The sequence below is a fragment of the Chiloscyllium punctatum genome, chromosome 21, assembly GCF_047496795.1.
Source record: "Chiloscyllium punctatum isolate Juve2018m chromosome 21, sChiPun1.3, whole genome shotgun sequence".
Taxonomy (NCBI): domain Eukaryota; kingdom Metazoa; phylum Chordata; class Chondrichthyes; order Orectolobiformes; family Hemiscylliidae; genus Chiloscyllium; species Chiloscyllium punctatum.
This window is the reverse complement of record NC_092759.1, coordinates 9,221,415-9,240,936: the sequence shown is the minus strand read 5'-3', so window position 1 is coordinate 9,240,936 and position 19,522 is coordinate 9,221,415. Positions and strand designations below refer to the sequence as shown.

The 19,522-nt window shown below is 44.7% G+C and overlaps 1 protein-coding gene and 1 long non-coding RNA gene across 2 annotated transcripts in view; both read right to left on the bottom strand.

Annotated features, from left to right (window-relative positions):
• LOC140492443 (protein phosphatase inhibitor 2-like) overlaps nt 1-704 on the bottom strand; it is a 102,340-nt gene extending 101,636 nt beyond the window's left edge. The window contains exon 1 of the mRNA XM_072591333.1: nt 616-704. Coding sequence (XP_072447434.1) covers nt 616-704 — 89 coding nt within the window. The remainder of the gene's footprint in view (nt 1-615) is intronic.
• Nucleotides 705-7,983: 7,279 nt separating this feature from the next.
• LOC140492561 (uncharacterized) lies at nt 7,984-19,322 on the bottom strand. Its single transcript, XR_011963581.1, has 5 exons — nt 19,144-19,322; nt 16,839-16,893; nt 13,354-13,405; nt 11,274-11,325; nt 7,984-10,116 (listed from the first exon to the last, which is right to left on the bottom strand). It is a non-coding gene; the product is annotated as an uncharacterized lncRNA (long non-coding RNA).
• Nucleotides 19,323-19,522: the final 200 nt, after the last annotated feature.

Sequence of the window (19,522 nt, the reverse complement as noted above, 5' to 3'; positions counted from 1 at the left end):
CATTCAAGACCTTAACCAATTGCTGTATGAAAACATTGATTTTTCTAATGAGGGTTTGCTTGTTTCACCTGAGCCCCCTTGGTTCTTGATCATTGTTAAATGGGAGCAGTGGGCAGCACGATCGCACAGTGGTGAGTACTGCTGCCTCACAGCGCCAGAGACCTGTGTTCAATTCCCACCTCGGGCAACTGTGTGTGGAGTTTGCACATTCTCACGTGTATTGAACAGCAGAGTAGGCTCAAAGGGCTAAATGGCCGCCTTTATTCTATGTTTCTATCTGTTGCCTTGCGTAGTTGAGGATCCCACCAAGAGTCACTGCAATGGAGTGTGGGAGGAAACCTGAGCAAACCCATGCAGATGAGGTGAATTGGCTACGCTAAATTGCCTGTAGTGTTAGGTGTAGGGAATGGGTCTGGGTAGGTTGCTCTTCAGAGGGTTGGTGGAGGCTGGTACAACATTCAAAAGGCATCTGGATGGGTATATGAACAGGAAGGGTTTAAGATGGGTATGGGCCGGGTGCTGGCAGGTGGGACTGGATTAATTTAGGAAATCTGGTCAATACAAATGAATTGGGCTGAAGTTTCCATGCTGTACGTCTCTCCGACTCGAACTTACCTGTCCTCTTCCGAAATCTTTCGGCCCTTGGTAAGGTTGGAGCTGCTGGTCTTCTTTAGGATGCCTTTTACCGGTTTGCTGTTATCCATTGTCTGAGGGTTGGGTGCTGGGTAGGTGGGGGGTTGAGCTGGGAGGGGGGAATGGGGAAGTGGGAGAGGGGTCTCTGTCTGGTTTAGAGGATTTCAGGGGTCTCGGCTCAGATCCTTCCCCAGGGTCTGAGAGGCTTCCATGAGCTTCTCAGGGTCACTCATGTCCGCCCCTTAAGGCACCACTGCTGAGGTCTCCAAGACCCCCATGAAAAGAGGTACATGGGCGTGGTCAACACAGTGGCCCAACCCTCCCATATGTCATACAGTAGGTGGAGCCAACACTTGTGACATCATGTCATCATCAGCTGGGCCAACAATGGCAACAAACATTTGAAGGGAAAGCCAGCCCAGAACATGGCTGGACTGTCAGAATGAGCCACTCCCTCAGAGATGACTAACTTGCTTGCTGCAAATCGCTCTTATTTAGGGGCATTGTTCCTCTTGCTTCCAGAAAAACCTACTCGAAAACTTCTTGGAGCACGTGGGAGAGCAATATACACATTGGAGAATTGCCCAACCTTTCTGTCCATGCTTCTTCCCACCATAAAGCTGAACAACGTTCCTAAGAACCAGGAGCACGGGTTGGCCACCTGGTCCATTGAGCCCACTCAACATGGGGGGGGGGGGCGTCTTTAAAGATGGCTGATCTTTTTGTGGCCTCAACTCCACTTACCCACCTGCTCACTGTAACCCTTAATTCCTTTACTGTTCAAAAAATTAGTTTTAAAAAAACATCCAATGAGGAACCCTCAACTACTGCACTGGGCAAGGAATTGCACATCTACACATTCCTCTGGGTGAAGAAGTTCCTTCACAATTCAGTCCTAAATCTGCTTCCCCCTAATTCATGGCCCCTCTGAGAATAGGGTTTTGAATGGTGAGAAAGCTAGGGAAAAAATTGAGGACTGCAGATGCTGGAGATCAGAGCTGAAAATGTGTTGCTGGAAAAGCGCAGCAGGTCAGGCAGCATCCAAGGAGCAGGAGAATCGACGTTTCGGGCATGAGCCCTTCTTCAGGAATTCCTGAAGAAGGGCTGATGTCCGAAACGTGGATTCTCCTGTTCCTTGGATGCTGCCTGACCTGCGCTTTTCCAGCAACACATTTTCAGCTGAGAAAGCTAGGGCCTTGTTGAGGAGGAATACAGCTTTGAGCAGCATGGCAGCTCAGTGGTTAGCACCGCTGCCTCTCAGCACCAGGCAGCCAGGTTTGAATCCAGCCTCAGCGAAGTTTGCATGTCCTCCCTGTGTCTGCGTGGGTTTGCTCGCTTTCTCCCAATGTCCAAAAATGTCCAGGTTAGGTGCGTTGCTCGGGGGCAAATACAGGGTCGGAGGAATGGTCTTGGTGGACAAAGTTAAAAACCACACAGGTTATAGTTCAACAGGTTTAATTTGAAGCACTCGCTTTCAGAGTACTGCTCCTTACAACCACCTGACGAAGGAGCAGCGCTCTGAAAGCGAGCACTTCCAATTAAACCTGTTGGACTATGTGAGAAATAAAACTCACAGTATAATAAACTTCAGTCCGAGTCAAAATCTGAAGCAGCAAATTTTATTGAAACCTTCTTGCAAGAAGGGGTGACCAGTGGACACACACATTCAGGGATTGCTTTGCAATTTATACAGTTTTAATTTTTGGTCCTCCATGTTTACCTCATAGGTCTTCATACCTATCAGTCTGCCTTATTGTGTTCTGCCACTACCCAGCTGCGCTCTGCCCTTATTACTTCCCCGCTTCTCCAAGTTGGTGACCCTCCCCTCTGTAAGTGCTGACATAAGGGAGATTTTGCTGAACTTGGATCCTGATGTTCTTTTCAATTTATCTGTTTGCTTGTAACATCTTCCATTGTTCATTGGTACATTCCATTCCTGAATGTACATTTTAACAATGTGTCTTGCCTAGTTAATGTGTTTCAGCTATCTCAGTTATTTTGCTGAGATTGTAAACTATTTAAATTACCATGATGAAAGAAATGATTTGCTAGAATAATTATGCACTAAAGTTAGTACTCAATTATACTTGCAGAAGTAACACTGTTTTACCTATATCCCACAATTTCCCTCTTTTTATTATCTGCATCGTATTTTTATATGTTGCTTCCAAACTGACCAACATTTTTCCCGAAATTTCATCTATTCTGGAATTCTTCCTGGGGTTACTTATTCCCTCATTGTTCAACAGGTAGAGCCCTTCCCCCCAATTGTTCTTTAAAGGCATTCGTGTGGCTAAAGTCGTTTCAATCAACCTTAGAATTAACCCCGGTGCGCAGGATCCTACTGCAATTAGTACTCCCACCACCACGATCAAGGAGGTAAGGACTGAAACCACCACACCCTTCCACTTTCCAAACTACAATTCTAGCCACCTAGTGAATGATGTGCTGACTCCTGAATTTTCAGCTAGTTCTTCGGCTAGTGTTGTTAGACCAGGGCTCGAGTAATAGACCCATTCGGGGCTGTATTATTATGGAATATAAGTACAACAGCGCCCTCCTAACATTGCACACACTCCCCCTTTTTCTGCTAGGATCATATCTAGGGCCATTCTATTCTCCCAGGCCATTCTGCTGGTTGCATTAAGTTGATCGGCTATACCTTTAATTGTGTCTCCAGTGTAATCGATGAACCTTTGCTGATTATAGAAAATATAGTTTATCCAATCCACATTTTTGTTGACTGCTACCCACCAGAAGAGAGCTGATTCAAAACCTGCTGTGATCTGGTTACGAGCCTTGAACTCATCAGGTACCCCTCTTGGGACTCCTACAGAGTCTAGATATACCCGATCATAAAACAAAGTACCCAATAGTGATCTCTTACTTCATCCTTTGCTATCTCTTCCTTTTCAAATGCCAGGGTGAAAGGAATTGCCAATTGCACACATGCCCCTCCAATCTGGAGGTAGGGTGGGTCTCAATATTTTCCCTCTGCAGTACCACCACAGATCTGCTCGGGTAAGTCCTTAATGCTGAGTCGTTCCCTCCCTTTTCCATCACGTCCTCAATCTCGGTACATGGTTTCAGCTCCCCCAAATATCTGGACCGATCTGTTCCTCGCCTGTTTACCCATGATGTGTGATTTCCAACCACAGCGGAAAACATGGGGGGGGGGGCATCTTTAAGCCTTCCTTCTTTAAAGGAGGGAACTTTAATAGAAGAGGCATACAATCTTTATTACTCCGTGCAGTCTCATCCTGATACAGAGCTATCATGCCCCTCCTGTTTCGCTTCCCCCTCCCCGCCCCCCCCCCGAGCAGAAAGGGGACTACTTGGGCCATTGGTCTCCCAGAGGCACATGCATAACAATTGCTCTTATTCAGACTTTTCACAGTGTACTTTACCCATTCAACCCGGGCATTTGTATCCCCATGTCGTGTTTCTACTTCAATGGTCTGCTTTAAGTCCTTTACCTCTACAACTTTTGTCACCTTTGGGTCAGAGTAAGGGACTTTACTACTCTTTTATCCTACTCAGGTTCTGTCTTTCACCTGTATTTTAAAACAACATCTTAGGAAATTCTTTCCGTCTGCTTTCCCAAATATTTGGTCTAATTGGACCTGATAGATTGCTCCCCCAAAAATGATTCATACCACGAGGTTTTCTTTACACTCTTTATCGGGACAGTCAAGAGCTGGCCGGAAGTGGTCTCAGTGTACTGTAACGAGTGGATTAATCAAGAGATCACCTCTGAGGCCTTCCTGCCTCTGCCATTCTTTACATACTTTATCCCAAAGATATCCCTTACACTTCGCTCTCTGGGACACTGTCGTACCGTTAGTCTTACCCCATACCCCCTTTTCAGGACCTTTTTCATAGAATCTAAGATGTATCTCTGAGTTACTGTATTGCCTTTGATTTCTTACATCTCCACAATCCACCAGGCTGCAGGCACCTGTTTCTATGACTCATGGATTTGTACTTTCTGGAACCATTATCACTAAGTAAGATGACCATACCATGGCCGAATCCTAAGACTAGAAAAGCTAATATAGTGTACCTAAACATTCTTTCCATTCTACAATGGTATTGAAGCACCGAGAGACTTAACACACAATACTACAGAAATTATCCCGCGCTTGCGCTGCTACTGTATAATCAGTTATTTAAAGTCTTTTCAACTTAAGTTTAAGTGGCTCTTTTGTCAATACAGTTGTCCAGACTTCTATCTCAACTGGAGATTCCACTGGCCCTTTGATCCGAGTGTAGTGAGTCCAGCCTTTCTCTGCTGTTCTTATCGCTGTTTCAGTGGTCAAGAGTGCTTGGTACGGCCCCTCCCAGTCTGGTTGCAATTTGGTCTCAGACCACGTTTTGATTAGGATCCAATCCCTCCGTTGGAACGGATGGACAGTGAATTCGAGGGGTGGAGTCTGTGCCAACCCTCTCTTTCCTGAGGAAAGACAAAGAGGAGGACAAGCCCAGTATGTACTTCTTTAAGAACAAATCTTTAGTCTCCAGGGTTGGCAGTTCCCATTTTGTTCCCAGATAGGGCAGGCCAAACAATATCTCAGAAGGGGACAGCCTCATATCTTTCCTTGGGTCCGTTAACACTTGCAAAAGGGCTATAGGTAAACACTTCGTCCAAGGGAATCTGACTATTTATGACTAATTTAAATAACTGCTTCTTGAGTGTCTGGTTCATTCTCTCAATCTTTTCTGATGAAGGTGGGTTCCAAGGGGTGTGGAACACCCAGGAGATTCCTAACCCCCTCATCACTCCCTGGAAGTAAAATGAATTCCCTGATCTGAATCTATACACTCCACTATCCCGTATCTGGGAATTATGTGTTCGAGTATCATCTTGGACACTCCACTTTGCGGTGGCAGTGGCTAAAGTGGACGCCTCCACCCATCCAGATCAGTGACCAACCATTCCCAGCATATACCTCAGTGTTCCCACTCGGGGTAATTCAGTATAATCTACCTGAATGCTCTGAAATGGTCTTAGCCCAGGTTCTCTCCCTCCTGGGACTTGTTTCCTTAACACCTTCTTGTTTTTTTTACATGTTATGCATCCCTCACATATCTGTTTGGCTATCATATATATCCTTTTGCATCTATATTTTCTTAAGACTAAATCACACATTGCTTGCACTCCCCAGTAGCTCCTCTGATGAAGGACAGCCATAATCTCTTGCATCATTTTATTCAAGATTTCCCTCCCATTGGGTAACAGCCAGCGCCCATCCGCTGTCTTTGCAGCTCCTAAATCTTTTCGCTCCTTTTCCTCCTTTGCAGTAAACAACAGGGTACCCTGAAGATCTGGAATTGCAGGTACTAGGGAGTGTATCACTGCTCCTTGTGGAATTAGGGCTGCTCCTTTAGCTACCTCATCGGCCAGTCTATTTCCCCTTACTTCCGGTTCATTCCCCTTCTGATGTCTGTTTATATGAACTACCACTATTTCTCTCAGGAGTAACAGAGATTAGAGCATTTGTTTTATCAATTCCTCATGAGCTAGTTCTTTACTTTACTATTTATCAGTCCGGTTTCTTGCCAAGTTTTTCCGAAGAGATGTACCACTCCAAACACATATTTGGAGTCTGCATATATCGTTCCTTCTTTGTTTTCTAAGGTTCTGAGAGCTCTTTCTTGGGCATAGCGTTCACAAGTTTGGGTTGACCAGCCCTTAGGCAGTCTTTCAACCTCGGTAATGCTTCCCTCTATCCCGTCTACTACAGCATATCCATTGTGCCTTTTACCCTCAATCACCCAGGAGGACCTGTCGATAAACAACCGAGCTCCTGCATGCAACGGTATGTCTCTTAAGTCCATTTGCACTTTAGTCGGATATTCAATAATATCAAGGCAGTCGTGCTCTGGATTGCCAAGGGCCACCCCCTCTCCCCACCACAGAAATGCAGCTGAATTCAAGCAACTGTCTGTGACTAACACAAGGTCATTCTGCTCTATTAAGATTGTCTCATATTTCAAGATCCTAGAGTCTGTGAGCCATCGTCCAATAAAAACCATTTCGACTGGGACAACACATCTTTCCTGGGACAGGCTAAGCAAAGACATGCCAGAGAATTCCTAGAGACCTGGCACTCCAACCACAACGCCATAAACAAACACATAGATCGAGATACCATCTATCAACCCCTCAGAAAACAAATAGGAAATGACATCACCACAAACCCCAGGAACCCCATCCAGGAGAAAGATATAAATAGAAAGCAGGAGACAACAGCTTCGCTTCACTTGGAGGTCGCCACTGATGATGTTACCTAGCCAGGTAATGAAACGTCTAGATATCAAATGGCCGAATCCAAGGTCACCGATATTAACCATAGGGTTGTTTTTTTGATTTATTACAATCTAATGCTGAACTGAGACTTCAACTGTTCTCCATAAATCGCTTTTATGTAGGGATAAAACAGATTAGTTAGAAACTGAGAGCATGAGAGTCATGACCTGTAAAAAGAACAGGAGTTAACATTTTATTTCATAATCTGTGAAATCCTTAACCTTAAAAGAAATCATGTTAAAATTTCCATAATAGAAATCAGACTCAAAACAGTCCCGGATCTCAAGCTCCAGGGAACAAAGCACACACACAACCTCACACTGAGCTTCCCGCAACGATTCCTCTAGCATGTGAATATTTTCTGGATGTCTGGCCATAAGTTAGTTAAGAAGTGTATCCTCAGTAGCCCTTCAGACACGAAGCATAATCTGATTCCTCTCGACTGTAAGGCTGTTTTCCATTGACAAATTCAAATATTTACGAACACCACCTTCGTCCGACCCGTACTTTGGCCAGAAGATGGCAGGACGAAGAATGGATTCCTTTGTCTGTACAAAGCAACAATATTTAATCATCTTTTTCCTACTCCACAAAATCCTGCCCAATGGACTTTCTGAAGGTATGTTGTCAGGGACCCCACCTCCATTTCCATTATCCCCAGAGGCTTTTTCTTTACCCTCGGCACAGCCCATATTGAGTTCCTTCGTTAATCCCTTATTAACTACTAGAACTCAATCCCAGCCACCAAGGCAGTACTTAAAAATCTCTTTTCCTACCTTGGCCCATGCAGAGTTGCCTGGCTCCCTGTGCCTACTTACAACCTTTTGCCTGAGTCAGGTAACCTCTCATCAGATCTCAGTCAACCAGAAGGGGGAACCCATGGCCAAGGAACACAGGACCGTTCTAAAAGGAACAGGACGCGTCTTGCCAGCCGTCAACTGTGCTTTTCCCTATCCATGAAGAACAACATTCTGGACAAGCCCCCAAATTGAGAGAAATAAAACTCAACAGTATAATAAACTTCAGTCCGAGTCAAAATCTGAAGCAGCAAATTTTATTGAAACCTTCTTGCAAAGGGTGACCAGTGGACACACACATTCAGGGATTGCTTTACAATTTATTTTAATTTTTGGTTCTCCCTGTTTATTTCATAGGTCTTCGTACCTATCAGTCTGCCTTATTGTGCTCTACCACTACGCAGCTGCACTCTGCCCTTATTACTTCCCCCCCTTCTCTAAGTTGGTGACCCTCCCCTTTGCAAGTGCTGACATAAGGGAGATTTTGCTAAACTTGGATCTTGATGTTCTTTTCACTTTATGACAGAAGAAATTTGCTAGAATAATTATGCACTAAAAGTTAGTACTCAATTATATTTGCAGAAGTAAGTTTTAACTATATCCCACAGACTATAACCTGGTGTTGTGTGATTTTTAGCTCTGTACACCACAGTCCAACACCAACCTCTCCAAATCATGGTCTGGGCAGGTTACTCTTCAGAGGATTGATATGGATGTGTTGGGTCCAAAGGGCCTGTTTCCATACTGTAGGGTTCATCACACTGAACCATTTTTATACTAGGGAGCATTCACTAATATATGGCATGACACCTCACTGGAGAGCATAGGTGACTACAAAAAAGCTGGACAATGTTTTCAAATGGCAGTACAGGCTGAATAGCCTGTCTATATTATCCCATAATTCATTCAGAACTAGCAACTTGCACCAATGTCACAGCATGTGATGTAGATTGACTAAATCCTATGATCAAACCATTAGAGTAAGCATCTTCACTTCAGAACCAAACCTCACTTTGATCAAGTTGAATTCATCAATTCTTGAACAGTGATTACTGTTTGGTTGAGCAAAGTGCAGGGGGGTGGGAGGAAAGAGAAGAGAATATGAACTTTCAGGGTTTTCAGCATAAAGTGACATTGACATAACAGACATCGCCATAAGATGCAGGGAGTCTTAAACACATTTCCAGTTTTACTAATAGAAAAAGCTTTTAACTGGCACCTCTTAATTACTGCATGTCCAAGCATCTATGCTTAATTAGTGATGGATATACTGTGTAATGCACTTCTGTTTCTGTGCTGTACATCTAATACAACCTTCAGGCTAACTTGTTGATGTGGACTAGATATACTGAACTAATCTAGTCCCATTTGCCAGCACCACCCTGTGAGCAAGCTGCCCCTTAGGTCCCTTTTAAGTCTTTCCCCTCTCCCTACCAGGGGAAAAAAAAAACCATGTCTACTTTTGCATAAACCTTTATAAAAGATCACCCTTCAGCCTCCAACGCTCTAGGGAAAATAGCCCCAGTTCTCTTCCTAGCCTCCTATTATTGGATGTTTTTACACTATTTTAAACAGTTTTTGAAGGAGGTCATCTCAAAGCTTTACTCAGTCAGGGTTTACTACAGTTATCTGATTATCTGGAACAGCTTTACAGTGAGGGGAAAAGATTGAAAAGGGGATCAGAGGAGTAAATATCCACACAAAGGTGGGTACAATTACAACATTTAAAAGGCATCTGGATGATTACATGAACAGGAAGAGCTTGGAGGGGTATGGACCAAATGCTGGCAAATGGGATTAGATTAATTTAGCTGCCATCAACAAGTTGGACTGATTGGTCTATTTCTGTACTGAATAACTGACTATTTCCTCAACCACCTCACTCCTGACTGGTTACTAGAAGGATGTAGATGGCCTTTTAGTGCATGTGATTTAAGAAATTAGAGTAATCAGTTAACTTGCAACTTGAGAACAGTAATCTCTAGGCACTCCAAAGCCCTTCACAGGCAATATAAATGAACAGCAGCCAGTGGCTTAATGCAGAAAACAGCATGTTCCTAAAGTCAGCAAGATTACACCCAGATTTCTTCTATTTCTGGGATAAATACCAATTGCAATTAAGAGGAGGTAGCTATTAACATAGGCCAATGAAATGGAGCCAGAGTAGACTGAAGGAAGGAAAGAAATACAGAGTGCCACAGTCAGTAACCTACCACTTAAGAAAGTTTCTCATTCAAAACAGAATTCAGTGATTTTAATCAACAAATAATTCAACACATTGAATAATGCCATAATACAAGTTTCATCCAAAGGTTCAATTTGGGGGTGTTCAAGATATCATGTCCTGGTGTCACCACTGGCCCACAACTGGAAAGCCTGTGAAGATAATAACAGATTTATATAGCACTGTTCACATACACAGGAAATCACAAAGCACATACCAGCTCCCTTTGCACAGCTGAGACAGGTACAACAGAGATTACATAGAGTAGAACAGCCTCAGTGAACAGGTTACTCTGAGGCAGTGAGTTTTGAGAAGATTTGTAACTCAGGTTGAGGTTCTGCCAAGGAATATTTAAGCACATTGCCTTACTCGCTGAGCAGGTTTCATTGCTTCAGTCTGCCTGTTCTGAGGAATCAGTGCATCGGTGCCCTATTCACTAATTCCCCCAGCTGGAATCTCTTCAACAGTACCATGAAAAGATTAACCCCTCAAGACCACCCAGCAGCCCAAATCGGATTTAAAGTGACCTCTGAGCTGAAGGCCACAAGCAAGGGACAGCAAAAACAGGGATCAGAGGATTAGATAGTGTAGACAGTGAAAGTCTTTTCCCTAGGATGATGTCAGCTTGTATGAGGGGGCATAACTGTAAACTGAGGGGTGATAGGTTTAAGACAGATGTCAGAGGCAAGTTCTTTACACAGAGTGGCAAGGGTGTGGAATGCCATACCTGCTAATCTCAGTCATCTCAGCCAATTGAGATTTAAACAATCCTTAGACAAGCACATGGATGATTTTGGGATAGTGCAGGGGGATGAGCTGAGAATAGTATACAGGTTGGCACAACATCGAGGGCCAAAGGGCCTGTTCTGCACTGTACTGTTTTATGTTTGAAAACCCAGTCCCTCCACTCGTCTGCAATGGTTTCAAACAGGGGGTCGACCCTCAATCTTGGAGTGTTATGAACATTTCACAGGATCACTGACACCATAAGGCTCAAATGTACCACCAGCTCAAGGCAGATGTCAGAAAGCTGGTCAAACATTCCAGCAAACCTCACAGGGTATATCATTGCAGCATGGTCAGCAGGGACCCCTGCTAGTGACTACTAACCCCAACTAACCACAGGATAAGATTATCTGTTTCAGTGGATGTCGGCACAGCTGGGTCACAGGTCAGACCATCACTGCTTCCTACACTGATTACTTTACTCTGAGCCTTGCCTTGGCCATACACAACTCACAGCACAGGAGTTGGTATGATGGCGGTGGGCTCTGGGAGAGGTAGGACATTACAAAGACAATACTCATACCTGCAAAACTGTAAGACAAGAAATCTCTTCCATCTCACATTTAAATTCCAACCTATAACCAAAACAAAAGTTAAAATGGATTTAGAAAGTCAGGTACAATATGGTTTCAATTTAGAAGAGCTTTAGGACATTGCATTTCTAAAAAAACTTCACTGATGACCCAACATGGTGGGTTAGATACTTTCTCACGAGTAGCACTGCTGTCTCAGCTGCAGAGACCCAGGTTCGATCCAAGCCTTGGGTGACTGGAGTTTGCACACACTCCCCATATCTGCATGGGTTTCCTCTGGGTGCTCTGGTTTCCTCCCACAGCCCAAAGGCACACAGGTTAGGTAGACTGGCCATGCTAATTGACCATTGTGTTCAGGCTAGGTGGTGCTAGGGGAATGTGCAGCCATGGGGATTCTCAGGGGAACGCTCTGAGGTTTGATGTGCTGAGTGGCCTGCTTCCCCACTGAAGGGATTCTAGAATGTTCAGTAATAGTAAAATGGCAAGTCAATTAGCATGGAAACAGACTTTGGTCCAAATAGTCCATGCGGACTATTCTCAAGTTAAAACTAGACCCTGCCTGCCCTTGGCCCATATCCCTCCAAACCTCATGTACTTATCTAAATGCCTTTTAAACATTGTACCTGCACCCACACCTTCCTCTACAAGCTCATGCCACAAGAACCAGGGTCAAAACAAAGGACACCTTCTCTTCCCCCTGCCCCCAACTTTTGTTTAAATCTTTCTCTTCTCATCCCCAACCCTCAGGTTGAAACACCAGCCATTCACCTTATCCATACCCCTCATGATTTTATAAACCTAAGATCTCTCTTCAATCTCCATGCTCCAGTCAACAAAGGCCTATCCAGCCTCCCCTTATAACTCAAACCTCCCCAAGCCCAGCAACATCCTGTGAAATCTCTTCTATAGCCTCTCCAACTTAACATTCTTCTTATAACAGGATGGCCAGTACTCCAGAGGAGCATCACCAATGTCCTGCACAACCTCAAAACATCCCAACTCCCACACTCAAAAGACTGAACAATAAAAAAAGTTATGTAAACACCAGCTTAACCATCTGCCTGTGACACAAACTTCAAAAGAAGTGTGCCTGAACACAGATCTGTTCTACAACAATACCAGAGGCCCTACCATTAAAACCTGCCAGTTTGTTTTACCAAAATGCAATACCTCACATTTATCCAAATTCAACTCCATCTGCCACTTCTCAGCCCATTGACTCAATTGATGGTGATCTCAAGTCCGAGATAACCCTCACTGTCCATTATACCACCAATTTTGGTGTTTTCAGCAAACTTACCAATCACGCAGTTTATATTTGCGTCGAAATATTTAGACAAAAATGATACAAATGTGGACCCACCACCCATTCCTATGGAACACCACTGGTCACACACCTCTAGTCCAAAAAAACAACCTTCCAACACATGCCCTTTACTCCCCCAGAGCATCATATCCCTTAAGTACCACAGGCTATTCTGATTTGATTTAAGAAAACGGTCCTGTTGGTTAAGTGAACTTTGATTGTGCTCATTCCAGTTTTGTGGGAGAAGGGCTTTCAGGGGCACAATTCACTGATCCCCAGCTTGAATCTCTCATCGCTACCAGGAACAGACAGACATTGGACTATTTCTCCCACCAGTTCAGGAGCTGGAAATGGACTTTTAACAAGTATAGCAAAACACAGTCCCACCAATGGTCTCAGACAGAGGTCAGGCACTTAGTGGAGTGTTACTGAAGATGCTACTGGATCATAGACATGAGGCTTGATATCCCACTGGCTTCAAACAGGTCAAATGTATCAGCAAACACTCTGGACAATCCCCATGGTGTACACCAATGCAGAGCAAGAACCTTTCCTACAGACTGCTAACCTCAACCAACCAACCACAGGTTAAGACTCAATCTGTTTCAGTGGATGTCGGCACAGCTGGGTCACAGGTCAGACCGTCACTGCTTCCTACACTGATTACTTTATTCTGAGCCTTACACTGGCTGTACACACTCACAGGACAGGAGGTGGTACAATGGCGGTAGGCTCGAGGTGAGATAGCAACAAAAGACTCATACCTGCAACAGTGAATGCCAAGCAAGATCACTTTCACATCTCTCCGACTCCAACCTGCAATTTTAACGGAAGAAAAGTTAAACTCATAAGTCAGTCAGGTACAATAATACTTAGATATAACTAGATGACCAGAGCATCAAGGGGTAGAGTAAATCTCCCCTTGACTCAATTAAAGCTCCCTGTTTTCAAAATTCAAACTGATCCCTCGACACTGTCCCCAAACACTCCAAGGTCAGATACATCAACGGTTAGATACAAAGTAAAACTCCCTCCACTCTAAACTGAAGTAAAACTCCATCAACACTATCGCCAAACACTCCATGACAGAACAGCACAGGGTTACACAGGGAACAGATTCCTCTGCACTGCCCGGACAGTGACATACAAAGTTTGTGCAATGCCCAAAGGGGTGTTTGATGTTTATTGGCTGGCTCAGTAAATGAGTCAGAAAGAAAACTGGATCCAGCCCATTCATATTAAAACAGCAAGGAGGGATAGCTCATCATGACACCTACCTCACACTCCCCATTTCGCTTCCTACCAGAGTGCAGGTGCTAGATTAAATTTCAGGTCTTTAATAATGGGAAAGAGAATAAAAGATTGTATTCCATTGTAAAGACAGACAGTCATTGAGAATATGAGAACACCAAGGGTCTAGTAATGGGGAACTGGACATTAGTGAAAAAAGTAGTGGCTGCGAAATTAACTGAAGTTAATAAAGTCCCTGTACATGATAACCTACACACCGGATGTTCAAAGGTGGCTATAGATAATGGACATGCCAGTGACTATTTCCCCTAGTAATAGGTTCCAAAAAAAAAAGTGCCTGCAGATTGGATAGTAGCAAAATGTAACCCCATTATTAAAGGGAGGAGCAAGAAAATACAGAAGTACAGAATTGCTAACCAGTCATTCGACATTGCAAAATACAAATTGATTTGGAGAACATCCTAACAAGACACTTTAGAAAATAACTGCAAGTTTATGCAGACAAAACTTAGACGCCCAAGTGGGAAATTACTTGTTGCTAGCAGGAAAAGACGTAACAAAGTTCTTGATCTTAAATTTTTTCACAAGGTTACACAGGAGACCAGTTAAATAAAACTACTGCATGTGGAATAGAAGGCAATTGTGGGCATGAATTAATGATTGATTAACAGGAATAAATGGACCCCACTCCACACTTGGCAGGCTGTGAACAATGGGGCAATACAAGGGTGTTTAGATTAGATTACTTACAGTGTGGAAACAGGCCCTTCGGCCCAACAAGTCCACACTGCCCGCCGAAGCGCAACCCACCCACATCCCCTACATTTACCCCTTACCTAACACTACAGGCAATTTAGCATGGCCAATTCATCTAACCTGCACATCTTTGGACTGTGGGAGGACACTGGAGCACCCGGAGGAAACCCATGCAGACATGGCAGAATGCGCAAACTCCAGTCAATCGCCTGAGGTGGGAATTGAACCTGGGTCTCTGGCACAGTGAGGTAGCAGTGCTAACCACTGTGCCACCCACCGTGTTGACCTCCAGCTCCTTAGAACCTCTATTAGCGATATGAATGCAGGGATCAGATGGAAAAGCTTCCAAGACTGCAGTTGCAAGAGCCGAGGAAATGAGAATCAAGGGGATGAAAGAGGTTTCATGGGTATTTAGAGAAGTGCTTAAGACAGGAGTCGACCATTCTGCCTGTCAAGTTTACACTGCTGTTCAAACAGCAACACAACATTTACTTGAAATGCCACATTAGCCCCACAGCACTGGACATCATTCATAACATACATGACAGATACAACATGCAGAAAAATGCTAGCCACTTTGTTGGGAAAAACAAATGAAATGGAGCTTGGTAACTGTTATCCAAAGGTGTCAGGATGTCCTTCGGTATCCATCACCGACAGCTAACATGCAAACATGGAAAGGCAAACCTCAAGTGAAATACCTTGTTGCAGTCAGAGACTTGGAGACCACACCCGAGGTACTGTGGTCAGCTTTAGTCTCTGCCCAAGGATGGCTGTATAAAGCAAGAGGTTCAGACTAAACCTTGGGGTAACAGGATTGTCTTTGAGGGATCAAAGACTGGTCCTACAGTCTCTGGAGTATAGGAGAATATGGGGTGAATTCATTGAAGTATACAGAATTCTTATAGGGGCTTGATTAGATTAGATCCCCTACAGTGGGGAAACAGGCCCTTCGGCCCAATAAGTTCACACCATCCTTCCAAAGAGTAATGCACCCAGACCCATTTCCCCCTGACTAATGCAAATAACACTGGGCAATTTAGAATGGCCAATTTTCCTGACCTACACATCTTTGGATTGCGGGAGGAAACCTAAGTACCCAGAGGAAATCCACACAGACACGGGGAGAACACGTCAACTCCACACAGACAGTCGCCTCAGTGGGGAATCGAACCTGGGTCCCTGGCACCAAGGCAGCAGTGCCAACCACTGAGCCTGTGAAGGGTAGATTCAGCAAGAACATTTCCTCTGAAAGAAAGCTCTCAAGAATCAAATACAGTCTCACAATCAGGAACAGACCAGTTTGGACTGAGATGATGGGGAGGAGAAATTTCTGCACTGAGTTGAGCGCCTTTGGCCTTTAGACACCAGAGGGCTGTGAAGCAGAGTCAAGACAGACATTTCTAAATACCAAAGATGGTAAGGGATATAGGACTAGGGCAGGAAGGTGTCATTAAGATGGAAAATTGCAGGGATCAAATCCACCATATAGTTAATCTAGGTAGGACATTAGGTTGTAAAGAAGCAATGAGACATTTATAAATGGGTATGGATAGGTTAAGGGAATAAAGCCAAAATCTGGCACATGGAGTTTAATGTGGAATGGTGGAGATTGGTACAATTGCACCATTTAAGAATCATCTGGATGGGTATACAAATAGGAAGAGTTGAGGGACATGGGACAAACGCTGGCAAATGGGACAAGATTAGGTTGGGATACCTGGTTGGCATGGACCGAAGGGTCTGTTGCCATGCTGTACATCTCTATGACGAGGACACACTATCTAGTTGAATGGCGAGGCAAATGAACTATGGAATGCCCTACTACTGCCTACGCTCCAGTTTAACATCATTTGTCCATCTGTCTGTACTGGGCATGGCTTCAGTTCACAGCCCCCTGCACAGCAAGGTGAAAAAGCAAGGGTCGGATTCACTGGGGTGGCTACTCTAAGGCACAAGTCATAAAACACAGATGGTCCACAACAACTTACAGCTCAAGTAAATGTTCTCAACCCCAGTTGAGCAGAGTAGACATTCCTTCCTAGTGACTCCAAACAACAAGGCAGAGCTCTGAACCTGTTGCAGTGTGTTGGCATAGCTGGGTCACAAGCCAGACCTTCCACTGCTTCCTGCACTGGGGTTGTTACTCAGAGCTTTGCCTTGGCCATACACATGCATGGGACAAGAGTAGATAAGAGGGTGCTAAGCTCCAGGAGACAAATGTTGTAAGAAAGACTCATACCTGTGACTGCAGCAGGCAAGCGCTCACATTTACACTCCTGTTCCGATTCCAACCTCTGATTCAAATAGAAAAGTACAGGTTAAAGCATATTCAGGTATAGGACATACAGAAGAATTACATTGTGTTACACCACTTAAGACCACACAGCTAGTCACGATAGTAAAGTTAGCGTTCCCTAACACTCCCAAAATAGGATTAGAGAGAGAGCAAACCTTTCTCTACCAAGGACTTGCTTGATTGAATTTCAGGATTGTTCAATGAGGAGAAACGGATGCAAGCTGTCCCCTCCAATCTCTACATTGAGAGCTCTTCGATTCTTAAATTCTAGCAACTCTACATCTAATTTAGGAAAAAGGATTAAGACACATAGTTGGGAATAATTATAGGCCCCACGTAGGGAATGGAACAAGCTGCTGGAGGAAGTCGAGGTGGTGGGTGCCACCAATAGGAGGGGATCAAGAGGGATATGGGCCAAAGGCAACTCGATCAGTTGAGGATATCTGGTTAGCATTGACAAGTTGCTTCAGTGTTGTATAACAGCCTTCAGGATGACTGGTCCAGGTGAGTTTAGAATTTAGTCTGTACACTCAAGTACATAAGTACATGCACAGTGAGAAATGTACGTCACCATCTTAATTACAAAAGCATCTAGAGACAAAACCTTATGACAAAAGCAAAAAAAGTTAAAGTCAGACATTACAGCCCTCCTTAGTGTTAAGCACAGAAGTAAAAAAGTTAGAAGTTTAGGAGTGTTAGGCATGCACTTCCTATAGGGCCTCGATCACCTTTCAGACCACCTCTCCAGGAGGCCTCAGGTCACCTCCTGTCACTGCAGGTGCCAGGGGACTGACCACAATGCCACTTTGGGGGTCGATCCCCTATGGCAGAGTCCCGATCCATGGCCCCTGCTGCTCCAGACCCACAAACTGTCACACTGCTTGCACGACCAAGCTCTCTCCAGAAGCAAGAGAGAAAAAGGATGAGTCACCACCACCTGAATTTTTAGTTTAAAAAAATGGGAGACACCGCTGCAAGCAGTAGAGATCACAAAGTGGACACAGTGATAAAAGGAAGGGCATTCATTAACTATTGGCAAGACTTAGCCAGGACGAACAGGGGGTTATTAACACACAACTATATTTAGAGGGTAAGAAAACATATCTAAGGCACAATTTTGTCTCAACAATGATGGATGGGAGAGAAGGTTGGGAGAACATGTTTCATTCAGTGTTCATGGGGCCCACTACCTGAAAAAGTATAAAGCCTCAAACTTTAGACACCACAATTTACCAAGAGTGGGAAGACAGCATTAAATGGGCACTCACTTTGCCAGTATTTTTACATCAACCAGCGACCGAGTGGCCTTTCTGTACATCTTTAATCATATTTCCTCATACAGGCAGTTTCTATCACAACTTCTCTCTAGAAGTTTATTTACTCCAATAACCCACTGAGCCCTTCATCTTTGAACAGAAACACTGAATTTTAAGAGAAAACATTGAATTCTAAGAAAAGTTCTGCCAAAGGGAGTCTTGCACAACTAGGAGGTGAATGTAAAAGCAAAACCACAAAAAGTAATTTTAGAATCATAAGCATTTATCAAATTCCTTCAGTGGGGAAAGAGACCATTTGGCCCAAGTCCACACCGACCCTCCATACAGCATCCCACCCAGAGCCAATCCCCTACCCCATTACTATACATTTCCCCTGACTAATGCACCTAACCTACACATTCGCAGAGACCCAAAGCATAGAAAAATGCCCTTTGGCCCATCAAATCTGTGCTAGCCCAAACCAAGCACCTAACTATTCCAGAACTAAGTGGTGCAGGTTTAGGGTGAGAAGGGAACCTAAAGGGGCAACTTCTTTCCTGCGGAGGGACGGTGCATCTATGCAATGAGCTGCCAGAGGAGGCTAGAACAATTACATTTAAAAGGCATCTGGATGGGTATATGAATAGAAAGGGTTTAGAGGGGTATGGGCCACGTGCTGGATTAATTTAGGGTAACTGCTCGGCATGAATGAGCTGAACTGAAAGGTTTGTCCCCAAGCTGTACGTCTCCATGACTATTCTAACATGGAAACAGGCTCCAAATTGGAAAGGAGGTATATTGTCCTGATGCATACAGGTGGGGGAGTGAACAAACGACTACAGATTAAGTGTATCTTTAACCAGGTGAGCGCTCCCGAGATGCTGCAAGGTTCACTTCCCCCTCAAGTTGTAAACTTGCTCAGGGAGCTGCAGTCCTCGGGCTTGCCGCAAACGCGAGGTTTTACCAACATAAATCGCGCCTCTTTCAAGTACCGTTCAACGACATCTGGGCGAAGGTTCACTCGCAGGAGCCGCGGCAGTCACACCCAGCCGTCGGTGGACCAGCCCGAGGCTCCACGATGGAGGATGCCGACGGATACAGAACGGACGCCCCCAGCAGAACCTCCTCCATCTTGCTGCAGCCGCCGAAAAGAGAGAGAGAGAGAGAGAGAGAGACGCACGCCGGGAAGCGGATATAAGGCCTCGCAACTTCCGGAGCCCGCCGCGGCCTCGCCAATGAAGAGGCTCCGTACGTTTCCAGAGCCCGCCCCGTTCTCGCGGAGGAGCCTTCGTAGGTTTCCGGAGCCCGCCCCGCCCTCGCCGTGGGGTCTTCGTAGGTTTCCGGAGCCCGCCCCGCCCTCGCGGAGGAGCC